At 45.6% G+C, this 13,657-nt stretch overlaps 2 protein-coding genes across 7 annotated transcripts in view; one reads left to right on the top strand and one right to left on the bottom strand.

Moving 5' to 3' along the window:
- The window catches only part of LOC129855260 (breast cancer anti-estrogen resistance protein 3-like), a 101,942-nt gene extending 96,094 nt beyond the window's left edge, over nt 1–5,848 (top strand). For all 4 annotated transcript variants that reach the window (XM_055922718.1, XM_055922720.1, XM_055922719.1 and 1 more), the window contains 7 exons: nt 70–170; nt 680–1,446; nt 2,578–2,693; nt 2,810–2,981; nt 3,644–3,755; nt 3,858–4,064; nt 4,612–5,848. In XM_055922718.1, the coding sequence (XP_055778693.1) occupies nt 70–170; nt 680–1,446; nt 2,578–2,693; nt 2,810–2,981; nt 3,644–3,755; nt 3,858–4,064; nt 4,612–4,787 (1,651 nt within the window). In that variant the 3' untranslated portion in view covers nt 4,788–5,848. The remainder of the gene's footprint in view (nt 1–69; nt 171–679; nt 1,447–2,577; nt 2,694–2,809; nt 2,982–3,643; nt 3,756–3,857; nt 4,065–4,611) is intronic.
- Nucleotides 5,849–6,241: 393 nt separating this feature from the next.
- LOC129855261 (formin-binding protein 1-like) overlaps nt 6,242–13,657 on the bottom strand; it is a 75,508-nt gene continuing 68,092 nt past the window's right edge. Inside the window, exons 10-16 of one of the 3 annotated variants that reach the window (XM_055922724.1) lie at nt 13,187–13,348; nt 12,242–12,253; nt 11,897–12,006; nt 11,608–11,740; nt 11,128–11,222; nt 10,565–10,752; nt 6,242–10,277 (exon numbers count right to left, since the gene is read on the bottom strand). In XM_055922724.1, coding sequence (XP_055778699.1) covers nt 10,099–10,277; nt 10,565–10,752; nt 11,128–11,222; nt 11,608–11,740; nt 11,897–12,006; nt 12,242–12,253; nt 13,187–13,348 — 879 coding nt within the window. In that variant the 3' untranslated portion in view covers nt 6,242–10,098. The remainder of the gene's footprint in view (nt 10,278–10,564; nt 10,753–11,127; nt 11,223–11,607; nt 11,741–11,896; nt 12,007–12,241; nt 12,254–13,186; nt 13,349–13,657) is intronic. The other 2 variants (XM_055922723.1, XM_055922722.1) reach the window with 2 other exon arrangements.

Below are 13,657 nucleotides of genomic sequence, written 5' to 3'. Positions count from 1 at the left end.
GGTAGCTAGAGGGATCAGTCCAACTGAACACTCCTTTTCTCCTTCTCTTCCTCACTCTCTGTCTATCAGGAACAAAGACAAGTGTGGAAGCCAGCCGGCGTGTCTGAACCACGTTCAGGAGAGACGACGGCCCCTCAAAACCCACCAGTCAGAGAGCTTCCTCCCGCTAGGTATGTACCATCCCCTCTCTTTTACTCATTATGCTGCAGTCAGAGGATGTACAGCTCTGACGAGCCTGCAAAATACTTGTTTCCATGAACATGCATTCTTTGCACAGGGATGGGAATATTTCAAAGGCAAATGTAAATATTTTCTTCTTCAAAACGTTGCTTTGTACACTTTCAACTGTGAAAAAGTGTGACATGAGCTTGAGATGAAGATACATGGATTTCTGAAAGGATTACAGATAAAAGTTGAAATGGGAATCGATAGATGTGCTTGAAGTCTGAGTCTTTGGAATAAAAGAGACGAGAGATCAGAGAGATTCAAAAAGCTGCATTCCATTCTGTGACTGACAATGTAATTAAGCTTTCTATGCAATCAGACTTCAAATAGAGAGCAGGACTCCCAGTCAGCAGCTACAGAACACAGCATGGCTCTAGCTGTGTGGTGTTGCTAGGCTGCAGTGTGCAGGTTTAAATAATGATGTTTACCTCTTTCTCGCTCACCCTCTCCCCAGGCTCCAGGGCCCAGCCCCAGCTCATGGAGCACCAGCCAAGCCCCAAGTCTCCAGTATTCAGGACGGGTAGTGAGCCGGCACTCAGCCCCACCGTGCCAAGGAGGATGGCCTTTGAGACCCAGGCCGGGGAGGCCATACGGGGCTCAGACAGCCAGCTCTGCCCCAAGCCGCCCCCTAAGCCCAGCAAGGTGCCCTCCATCAGGATCCCCCACTCCCCACGTCAGCAGCCCCTGGCTGCCCCAGCCCCGGGTCCCCCTGTACCCCCACTGAAACCCAAGAAGCAGCATGTGATCCAGGCTCTCCAGCCTCCGCAGCCCCCCAGCCCAGAAGTGAATTACTGTGAACTCAGCCCCTGCAGCCCAGCAGAGTTGGACAGGCTCCAGGCCCCAGCTCCAGGGCCCCAGCCCAACAACAACAGCTACGTAGAGAGGCTGAGGACAGAGGAGAGCCAGAGGAGCAGCTACGGCTCCAAATTGGACCGCAGCTCCTACCACCACGCCATCGAAGCCCTGGAGAATGGCAGCGAAGAGGAGGTGGAAGGAGGAGGAAAAGGAGGGATGGAAGAGATAGAGGAGACTGTGGAGAAGGAGTTCCGGCGGCCGGTGTTGGAGACTGCGTCTGCGTTCCGGCCGGGGGAGTTTGAGTCGAGGCTGCTGCCTGCAGAGAACAAACCCCTCGAGATGAGTGTACTGAAGAGAGCCAAAGAGCTGCTGGTCCATAAAGACCATCACATCATCGCCAAGCACATCCTCATGGCAGATTGCCAGGTACCGCATTGCACTGTCCCACTACACACTGTACCCACATTACGTTCACCACACCACTAGTCCTACTGGATGTCTGAACACTCTGGGCTGAATCCAAGAGATCATAACTCAAATTTCAGTGTACATCATGAATTGATGATATACACCGAGTATTCCAAACATTAGGAACACCTTCCTAATATTGAGTTGCACCACGCCCCTTTTTGCCTCAATTCATCGGTGCATGGACTCTACAAGGTGTTGAAAGCGTTCCACACGGATGCTGGCCCATGTTGACTCCAATGCTTCCCACAGTTGTGTCAAGTTGGCTGGATGTCCTCTGGGTGGTGGACAATTCTTGATACACATGGGAAAGTGTTGAGCGTGAAAAACCCAGCAGTTTTGTAGTTCTTGACACGAACCGGTGCGCCTGGAACCTACCACCATACGATACCTCATTCAAAAGGCACTTAAATCTTTTGTCTTTCCCATTCACCTTCTGAATGGCACACATCCCCAATCCATGTTTCACTGGTCTCAAGGCTTAAAAATCCTACTTTAACTTGTCTCCTCACCTTCATCTACGCTGATTGAAGTGGATTTAACAAGTGACATAAAAAAGGGATCATAGCTTTCATTTGGTCAGTCTCATGCAAAGAGCAGGTGTTCTTCATGTTTTGTGCACTCAGTGTAAATTTGCAGGACAGTGTGATGAGTTTGGATTCAGGCCTCATTCAGCAACATCTAACTAAGGGGCTAGAAACAGCCAGGCACACAGAGGGCATCAGAGACTGGTATTTAATTAATTTCCTCTCGTTGGTATTTGGCCTTCTACAGTCAGGTGTCTTATGTCTGTCTGGGTGTGGTACACCACACAAAGTGCAAAACGAAACCAGTGAATTTAACTTGTAAGACGCACCAAAAATGATCTGCAGCCAAATCCATGACTGGGTGTCTAGTCTTTGAGGGAAACATCTTCATAGTGTTGTTAAAAACAGCTAGAGTACACAGTTATGTAAATGTGGCTTTGAGGTGTCTCTTGTTTAATTCAGTCAGAAGGAGCTAATGATCAATGATTTCCCCAAACATGACCATACTAAAAACACTTCTAAAACCACATTAATGCAACAACAAAAATGATGTACCTGACAGGTTGCTAGGGTACATGGCATCTCTGAGGAGGCGAAAGGTCAAATGGGTGTGTCATCTGGTCTGGAGCTGGTGACCTTACCCCACGGCAGGCAGCTGCGGCAAGACCTGATGGAAAGGTAAACACACACCCCCAAATCCACCTGACACACTCCTCGTCAGGTACTAGGGACCCCTCATGTTGATGCAAAAGTTTCTAGGGACTTATGACTGAACTTTCTGTCGTGTAACCCAGGCACCACACCATGGCCATCGGGGTTGCTGTGGACATCCTGGGCTGCACAGGAAGTCTGGAGGAGCGGAGCGCCACTCTGAACCGTATCATCATGGTGGCTCTAGAACTGAAGGACTCCATGGGGGACCTATACGCCTTCTCCTCCATCATGAAAGCACTGGACATGCCTCAGGTACCCCAGTCAATACAACTGGACATGCCTCAGGTACCCCAGTCAATACAACTGGACATGCCTCAGGTACCCCAGTCAATACAACTGGACATGCCTCAGGTACACCAGTCAATACAACTGGACATGCCTCAGGTACCCCAGTCAATACAACTGGACACGGTCCACCACATGGTCTGAGTTGAGTCTTTAACCCTTCACCCTTGTGGGAGTTGGCCTATATGTATAGGGCTAAATGTAAATGTTTCTTACAGAAGAAATATGGAAAATATGCATAACCATGGTAGCAATTGAAAGGGAACATTTTACAGATCACCTGACAAGACTGAATCATAACATTACACTGTTGTTTTTATGTGCATTTTACTTTACTGTACCTTTCGTTGTATTTGTTGATAACGAAATCTGAAAATACTCTGGATACATTCAGTAACATAAGAATATTCCTGGAAAATGTGCGGTAGGTGCAACATAGACAAGAAATGACAAGGGGTTTAACTGGCGTTATTGTACAGCCATTGCGGTCCAATTTAGGCATCTATCAGTGTCTAAATCTGCCGTTTTCAACACGTATACAGGTACGAGTGTAAAGGGCTGTGCAGGCGTAGGCTGAGATTCCTGGAGATATTGTGGTGTTTGTTTCCTAACACTGCGCTTGACCACAGATCACACGGTTAGACCACACCTGGACCATGCTGAGGAGGAAGTACACTCAGACTGCCATCATATACGAGAAGTCTCTCAAGCCATTTTACAAGGGACTGTATGAAGGAACAGGTAAATGCACATCATTGGAACCTTCAGTTGTAGTTGTGTGTTAGTGGCTGCAGTCTCTGACCGTGTCCCTGTGTGTGTGTGTGTGTGTGTGTGTGTGTTTAGTGGACATGCCCCTGACTGGCACCACAGTGCCTCTACTGATGCCCCTGCTGATGCTGATGGAGCGCCCGGCGGTGGCGTTCGAGGGCATGGAGCTGTGGGAGAGCAACGACCAGGGCTGTGAAATCCTGCTACGCCACCTGGAGGAGGCTCGCAGCGTGGCACACAATGCTGACTCATACACCGCCAACACTGAACGAGTCCTGCAAGGTAATACACTCCACGCCCACCGCTAGATACACATCTATTGCTAGATACACACCCACCTCTAGATACACACCTACTGCTAGATACACACCCACCGCTAGATACACACCCACCGCTAGATACACACCCACCTCTAGATACACACCTACTGCTAGATACACACCCACCGCTAGATACACACCCACCGCTAGATACACACCCACCGCTAGATACACACCCACCGCTAAATACACACCCACCGCTAAATACACACCCACCGCTAGATACACACCCACCGCTAGATACACACCCACCGCTAGATACACACCCACCGCTAGATACACACCCACCGCTAGATACACACCCACCGCTAGATACACATTTGGACAAATGTGTATCTGTTGTCCAAATGAATTGCTATGCAAATACTCCTGTCCAAAATGACCTGTATTCACATTTGCCCTTAGCCTTTTTCATAGTCCCTGAGACACTATAACAAATGCCATACTGCATGTCTCGGCAGGTATGATGAGTTACAAGGCTAATGATGTGTTCCTCTTTCTGGCTACAGATTTCCAGGCTGACGAGGATCTGTTGGAGATCTGTAAAACAGACTTCCAGCTGCGTCTGCTGTGGGGCAGCAGAGGGGCGGCCGTCAACCAGACGGAGAGATACGACAAGTTCACACTCATCCTGACTGCTCTGTCCAGGAAGCTAGAGCCAGCGGTCAAACACACAGAACTCTGAACAGGACAGTCAGGCTGGTTAAGAGAAAGGATGAGGAAGACTGTTACAGAGTGAGACCGCTGTCCTTTCCCAACCTGTCCACTGGAGGGAGTGTGAGTCAGATCCATCTGGAACTCATCCTTGGCAGGACACCAATCTGAGTGTGCTGATATGAAGGGGGAAAATGTCCCTCCTCGACGCAGGAGGGGGGGGTTGCCTCATCCCAGATCGGTTTGTGCTCTTGCCTACTATTTGGAGGCGGCAGGTAGCCTAGTGGTTAGAGCGTTGGGCCAGTAACCAACCGAAAGGTTGCTGGATCGAATCCCCGAGCTGACAAAGTCTGTCATTCTGCCCCTAAACAAGGCAGTTAACCCATTGTTCCCCGGTAGGCCGCCATTGTAAATAAGAATTTGTTCTAACTGTCTTGCCTAGTTAAATAAATGTAAACATATTTTATTTTAAATACTTGGTTGCCGTCATTGTCAAGACAATGGCATGACAATGAGTTAGCACAAACAGACTGTCACCCAGGCTAGGAGGGGGGCATTTACACAATATATGGTAGTGTAGCCCCTTGACACTGGTCCTTAGTCATCCTACTGTATGTTACAGACTGGAACACACACTGACCACAGAGGACCCAAGAAGTGTGTCTGAAAGTGTTTGTCAGATGGAAATGTATGTATGAATCTGTCACTAAAGTAGTGATTGTACACCCTTGTTATAACGGTACAATGACTTTGAAAGGAAAACATAAAATGACGAGACGGAAGAAGTGGAAGGAGGAAAACGATTGGTCGCTATACTATAGAGGCAGTTTAACTGTATATTGTCTTCAATACTATATACTGTATGTACATTAACTAGATCTTCGGCTGTGTGTTCCATGTTCATTGTTCCTCAGATGGTATATTATGAGTTCATCTGGATAATCCTGAATGGTGTACATAATACATAATCATGTGAATGCTAGACTGTAATATATTCCCCTCTTAAATATTGACTTGTAAATAGAGTTGCGTATAATTGTAATATCTTTATATGAATTGTGGCAAGAAATGAATAAATAGATGAAGAAATGACATGCAGGTGGTGTCTGAGTAACAACAACCGTGGAACATTTCACAGTAAGTATTTTGATGCAAAAAAATGGTCTGGATTCAATCCGTATCACACAAGTATTGTGAAAGATCAGTTCTTGCTCGATTGAAATGTTAAAGGTGGAGACTGTATTGACGGGAAACACTGCAATGTCGTCTCAATTGGAAATTAACTTTATATTTGAACATGGATCTTACGCGATACAGATTGAATCCAGCCATGTGTAGATGAAGAGTAGGCTTGCAAAATTAGGAGGGAATAAACAGAAAAAAAATCCAGAAAAGTCCAACCAGGATTTCTGTAAAACCAGGGAATTTATTGAATGTTCCTGGAATTTTACAACCCTAATGAAGTCTTCAATAAGATGCTAAATGTTCTTTGGTATGTTCATGTGTTTGTTTTATTAGAACAAATGAGAGAAAACAGATTTTTTCCCCCACAAAGTGACTTGACAACATTAAAAAGTAAAGAGATGTGCACAACAACATGAAGAAATAGAAGTACTGCCATTGATTATTACAATATGTTAAAATAAGAGTCAACAGTGAGATTATCATATCTACTTTTTGCAATTCAATGAATTTGCTACCATGCCAACACAGCTGGGTTGGTAGATAACACAATTTGCTCCTTGCCGTGATATGCGTGAATACTAGAAATCATCTTAAAGCATATTGTTAGGAGTTTTTTGCATAATGATCAGAATTACAGCATAATGGATATGATTTAGCTCACAGTTTTAATCCAAAGTGAAAATCCCATTTTTAAATCAGATAACTTTTGCTTAAGGTTGCTAGTGAAAAACCTACAGCATTATCCATCATCATACTTTGTCACCACTGAAGGCCACTTGCACCAAGGTGCCAAGATTACGGTCAGCACTGTTTTAGGCCATTAGAGACAAGCATGTCAAAATCCTACTAATGAAGGATAGCCAGACACACACACTGCTGAAATGAATGGGTTAAGGTGCTTCATATTCAAATCAACTACTTACACCATGAGAGCTTCTCCTGATTTAGAGATCTACAATGGCATGTTCATCAGGGATGTAACCAGTATTACTAGATATTGTAGGGTAGGGTCAATACAGATTTGCTGTAAGCTCCAGAAATGTTGAGTCAAGCATGCACCTTCATGCTCTGAAAGCCATTCAAGGGAATTTCACTGAAACGAAAAGGAGGATTCCAACACCCACTTTCTGATAACACACCTATTAACCAGTTCAACAAGAGAGGAGTGATGATTCAAATGAGAGCATTCATGCAGGCAATGGAATTGACATGATAAATGGAAAATCACAGGACTTATATAACATGCACTGTTCCATTTGATCTGCGTGATCTTTGTTAGTGCACATTAATCAACGAAGCAGATCGGTCTTAAATCAAGCCATCCAACGGAAGTACGAACATGGGGTTCTTTAGGAAGTTCAGAGGTACAGTTCAAGTAAGATGAGCATATCATATGATAACAATGTCACTTTCACAGCTTTAAGTATTGATTAAGAACTAAAGCACTGCTCGTATTAGCGTTTCAAAGTGGGACCATCAAATTAACCGCAGAAAGTTTTTAATAGCGAATATTATACCCTGCCAAGGGTAAAACGCTGTGTCAGTCTCATAAAAGCTACTTAACTTCTTTGATTAAAGTCCAAATCACTCACCATGTCAATTATGCTCATATGCAAATTCAATTCACTTTCAAATTCATTCAATTCAAGAGGGTTAGTATCAAAAGCATTTTGACTAGCCACAGTAAATGCCTTTATTTTGTGGTAGTTCTGAACTCTACACCTCCTATAATAACATAGTGCTCACCTTACATTTGTACAAAAGGTAGCATACAGAGTCCATTTCATTCATTCATTTATTCATTGATATTCGATTCAAATGCTATAGGGCAAAAGTGCATCAGTGAAGACCATGTCCCTATTCAGAAGGATGTTCTGACAACAATGCATGGTTACTTTGAGCTAACGGCACGATTCTGAAAAGTGAGTCATTCATCTGATTAAAAACCCTATAAAAAGTCACAATAAAAACACATTCGGCATGAAATAAAAGATGTTAATACATACAATTTAGTAATAAAACAAACTATGTATATGCATACACATATTAATATGCATACACATGTTTATATATGTATAATCACATTCACAATTATAATATGCGCTTGAAACAGGAACGGTGTGGGAATGCAACACTCTTTCACGTGGAGACCGCACGCAGCAAAGCCCCAGGATGCTCCTGTGAGACGCGGCAGGAGTCTGGGTGGGGCCCAGAGGAGCACCACAGCAAGCCACCGTAGACTTTGTCGGTTGGAGCCCTTGTGTGCGGCAGAGAGTGATGGAAGAGCAATCAGCAGGTCCATCCCCACTCCCAGAATTAGTATTAAGGCAGAGACTGCAAGGAGAGTTGGAGTGTTGTTGTTGAATTGCGGGTAGATACCCTGTCAGTTGTCTCAGCTCAGCCTCCAGGTTTCCTAGCCTGAGCCTGAGCTGCTGTGTGATGACTGGCTGGTGAGGGAGGAGAGCCCTCTGCTGGCATGATGCCTTTCTCCGATCTGCGGTGCTGGTGCAGGGTTGAGGAGGAGGGGACGAAGTGGTAGTGTAAGGGCAGGCATGCTGTTTCTAGCGAAGTACTGCTCCTACTCTGATCTGAGTGGCCATGCCGTGCCACATGAGATACTGAACAACAGCACGACAGAGGTGACGCTCAACACACGCACAGCATGATGGGAATGTTTCGATTAACACAGAAAGAAAAGAAACGGAGAGACAAAAGAAACCAAAATCATGGATGAATGAAGGAGACAGACAGGAAGATTAGAAGTGAACGAACGGGGGCAACCACAGAGTTACATACAAGACGCTGCATTCCTTCCTGTATGACGTAATGACAGTTCATATTACAGACATGCTGAAGCACGTTAAGGTAAGGCGACCGCAGGCGAGTAGCAGTCAGGCAGACATTCCCAACAACGGAATGAGAATGTAACAATGCAACAACAAGGCAGGCTGTTAGTGCTGGACGTTGCCTGAAGAGCAGAAATACAACATTAAGAGGTGCGTAATAGTGGAGTAGTGTAGTAGTAGTGTATTCCTTGCTTATCTCTCATTTTAAAAGATGTTGTGAGTCGCTAACTATAAGCCCCCTCCCTGGTCCCTGATCTTGCTGTAATGCTGCAGTGGATTGGTTACTCTGTGTTGTGTATAGACAGACACAGTTTAGAAGAACACTCCCCTCCTACAGAGGCATAGCTACCACCTCAGGAATCTCCGCTGCTATGGAATGATGTTAATGGCCATGGATGTGTGCATGCAAACATGTGACCTGCCAACCCCCTCCCCTCCCAAGTCAAGCCCCGTCTGCCACTAGCTCCACCAGACTCAGCATGTACCCTCCACCAAAGACCTCGCCACACTGCTCCACTCAGGAACCTGCAGTCCAACAGGAGAGAGAGAGAGAGAGAGAGAGAGAGAGAAAGGAGAGGAGTTACTGTACCGACCCCCACCCCTAGGACAGAGACAGATAGCGGACAGTAAGTAGTACACACTGAAGAACCACACCCCTGGGTGTAATATAGCCCTGACCACCAGAAGGCAGCATTGTTGTGACACACACACATACAAATCAAAGGAAGAGAGGAGTGTACAATTATCTTAAAGGGTAGTATGGTAGTGGGAGGTATGAGTCATATAGGCACAGACTAGGCCACTCCTTACCGGGACCGTATTACTGCATTCGTGTCTTAATAGGTGGATCAGAGTACTTAACATACCAGACTCACAACAGCAGACTGATAACATATAGACAATACAATGGGTCAAATCTGTATAAAAGTCACTTTTCCTATTTTCCAAATCACTTTGATCCAAAGTAGAAAGATCTTAAAACCAGAAGAGCATTTTAACATCTACCTCAAAACAAAACAAAAGATACATGAACTAAAAACAACAAATCACTTTTGAAATATTAAATAAAATAATCAGGCCTAAGGGGTGATGAGTCCCCTTGCCATAGAGCATGGCTATGGATATGTCATCCTACAGACACACATGGCTTAATTCATTGATACAGAGCTCCTAGAGGGTGACTAAAATAGCAGGACTGTAGAGTGTTTGTTTGTCCGTGAGCTCACACAGTGAACAAAGAGCACCTGCTGTTCGGACCAGCACTCCCCAGAGGAAGAGGGCTTATGATATGAGTCCATGCAGGTGGTCAGATCAGATGTAGGTGACCGCACCTTTGCTGTTCTTCTCCATGGCGATCTCCACGTAGGACGTGGGCACATAGCCCTCCTCTCCGCTCTGCTTCCTGGCTCGCGTCCAGCCGTCACCCTTGTCCTCCTCGATGATGTACAGCACGTCATCCTCCTTCATCAACAGTGTTCCCTCGTTCTGACCTGGGGGTCAACAACACAACACAGAACAAAGACATTCTGTTAACGCACAGAGAAAGAACCACAACACAGACCAAAGACATTCTGTTAACGCACAGAGAAACAACCACTTTACATGAATACCACATCACATCATCAACATGCCGTATTCACATTCATGCAAATACTAAAAACTGCTCCAGTGTTTGAGTCAATATCGCTAGTTGAAATGCCCAACCCACCACACAGTGTCACCACACAGTAAGACAGTGAAATGCATAGAGCGCACCACTGGCTCGGCTGTACTATACCATCAAAGGAGTAGAGCGCTTTGCAGTGGCCAAGGACTGGGAGGGGGTCGTCGTTGTCAAATTCATCATCAAACTCGTCTGGCTGGTGGGCCTGTCGGGGGTCTGGCTGGTGGGCCTGTCGGGGGTCTGGCTGGTGAGGGGGGCTGCGGTGCTCCTGGCTGGGGTCGTCTGTGTAACTGCCCTCAGGGCTGAGGAGAGGAGGAGGAGGAGAAGAGGGTGGAGAGAAGAGACAGATGAGAGAGTCAGTGCCATCTCAGCCACTCAAGCTGTAGGATTCTGCTCCAGGCAGACTGACCGAGCCATCCGAGTCATTTTCCTTTAGAAAAACTATTACGACTCCACCCATGTTAAGCTTTCAAAGACACAAAGAACAAGGTGTGTCATTCTATTTATATGCAGACATCTGGTAAACCTGTTAGATTGGATTTGTTCAATTTACGCTATGGCCCAGGGGAACATGTTACTGTCACTACAATAACTCTACTATGTTACTACTATTACTACTTCTTCTAGTCTACAATCTATTACTACCACATAAACAACGTGTTTCTGTGCCCTCTGACCTCTCTCTGCCATGGGGTGTGTGATGGTTGATGTCGGCACTGGGTCTTCGATCTCCTCTGGTGCTCACCTTCCCCTCCACCTCTGACAGCCAGCTCTGTGTGTGTGAGGGAGACAGAGAGAGAGACAACGAGAGCGAGAGAAAAGGAAATGAAGAGGTAGAAACAGTAATAACATTCATATTGCTGTTAATAACCCCACAATGGATACACTCATTCTTATCCTGGATATGCCATCGTTCAACCAGTCTTTTAATATAATGTAGTAGATGTAACCCTCGGACTCTCAAAAAACTCCTATCCTGTTCTACTCAGTGTTCTGTTGACAAAGGGAAGCAGTGCATATAGTCATCCCCCAGAGGGGGCTAACTCGGCACAGGAAACCATCGGAAAGTCACTATTTCTCCAGATGTACTGTGATGCCTTTCTTCCGCTCCCCTTCACCCATTCCTTCCTTCAGGGCTCTTGGCTGGGGAGGTTTACCTCATTCTTGTGGATCTCAGAGCGCAGTTTCTCCATGTTGCACATGGTCTCAGAGATCTTGGGCTGGAGGCTCTGTGGGTCGCCCATCTGAGGGTTCTTCTCATACACATCCTTCATCTTGTTCAGTGCATCTCTTCACAAACATACACGCAGTCACAATGTGAACACATCGTACATAAACAATTTAACAAACGACACTGACATGTCAATGAAATACTAATGAAGCAGAAACGTGGACAGTATAAGAGAGACACAGATCAGTGTTAAAGTAAGTCTTCCCATGGCCTACCTTTGGTCCACCTCTTTCTGTAGTTCTTTGCTGAGCTCGTCGATCCGAGCCTGCAGCCTCTTGCGTCTCTGTTCGGGAGGCAGATGACTGAAGTCCTCCAGTGACGGAGCCTGAAATCGCATCAGGACACTGTCCAGTTACAATGACACAGTCACTCGTGGTCTCTAGAGACCTTCTCACAGCAAGAACCTACCAGAATTATACTAGTAGAGACCAGAGAACGAATAGGATGAAGAGCCTCACTCTAGAACGGCTCGTGACACTAGACCTGTGCTATAAAACTCCACAAGGTGAGACACATGTACAGCTAACTACGGCAGACCAGATCCCACACCACTGACTCACCTTCACTGACCACTGGGCAGGTTTGGGTTACAATAGAAGAAAAAGCAAAAGATGGAACGGTTATCAAAACGTACGTGGCTCATGTAGGTTGTCACGGTAACTACGAGCACAGCATCACAAGGGTGTGACTATGGAAGGAGAGTCAAGAGGTTGTCGGGGGTTACCCACAGTTGTCAAGAACAAAGGTGGACGCAATCTGATGAGCCCTATTAGTGTGTCAATCTGGGTAAAGTTATACTTGTTATGTAATCTGATATTATATTTCAATAATTGAATGGATATCTTGACGCTACATAGAATGTGGCGTATCATGTATTGGAAAGGCTATCCTCCAAGGAGAATACACTGTTCTCAAGATGTCCTTTGAATTCCACTAAAAACAAGTTGACATCTGAAGGGCTCTCTTAAGATGATGTGATGCCATTTGAAGCAGGAAGAAGGTTGTTTCCAGGAAGTCTGTCTCTTTACTGCAGACAACCATGAGTCACCTCATACATTAAGGAAATCAAACTAGGTCCTTCAGCCAGAAACCAAATGGGACACACAGGGGTGACACACAATCAATGGTCTGGCACAGTAATACCACTGCGTGACATTCATTAGACTGTTTAGCCGTCATACAGAATGTTGGCTGGCTCATGACGAGGTACAGTTGACCTTCATGTCATTTCGACATACCACCGTAACCTCCCCTTATCCAAATACCACCTATAGCTACAGTATCACTTCCTACACGTCACACAACACACTCTACAATGGCACTCCTGTGATTTCAACACCCCCTGTTCCTAACTAAAGAATAAATAACTGGATCAAAACCAGAGAGACAGAAGAGAGGGAGGTGAGAAGGGAGAGGGAAAGAGAGAGAAAAAGAGAAAGAAATAAGGAGAGAAAGATAATTAAATCACTGCAAACCCAAACACACTGACATGCTCTTAGTCTTACCCCTCGTTTAAGACCCCTGAAAGAGGCTATCCTGGGTTTGACCGTTCTCATTTCAGACAGACAGAAAGCTATGGGGTCACTGGCAAATGTAGGAGCCTGACAGTGGCTGGCGGTAGCCAGGTCAGGGCGGTGGGGAGCAGGGGGAGGAGAGGAGGGGGGAGACTGGGACAACAAAAAAGGGCTGATCAACCTGAAAACTTTTAGAACTAGGAACATATTGGAACGCTTGAACATAAAGTCATGGTGTTGTGAGACAGAGGGAAAAAATACAAAAGTGATTATCCAACGTATTGTCCCACAAAACAAATCTCAACGGGAGAAACACCAGTTAAGCAAGATCATGCAATATGAAATCTGAGACCTTCGGGTGAGAAACCAGAATGGACATAAGACAAGAGCAGGCAAATCAAAGTCAATATGAGCACCAACACCCCTTGTATTAGACAAGTCATTTGAAAATGGTTAGCTACT

Source organism: Salvelinus fontinalis, chromosome 5, assembly GCF_029448725.1.
Source record: "Salvelinus fontinalis isolate EN_2023a chromosome 5, ASM2944872v1, whole genome shotgun sequence".
Lineage (NCBI taxonomy): Eukaryota > Metazoa > Chordata > Actinopteri > Salmoniformes > Salmonidae > Salvelinus > Salvelinus fontinalis.
Note: the sequence above shows the minus strand (reverse complement) of the source record. Positions and strands in the feature narration are given on the sequence as shown.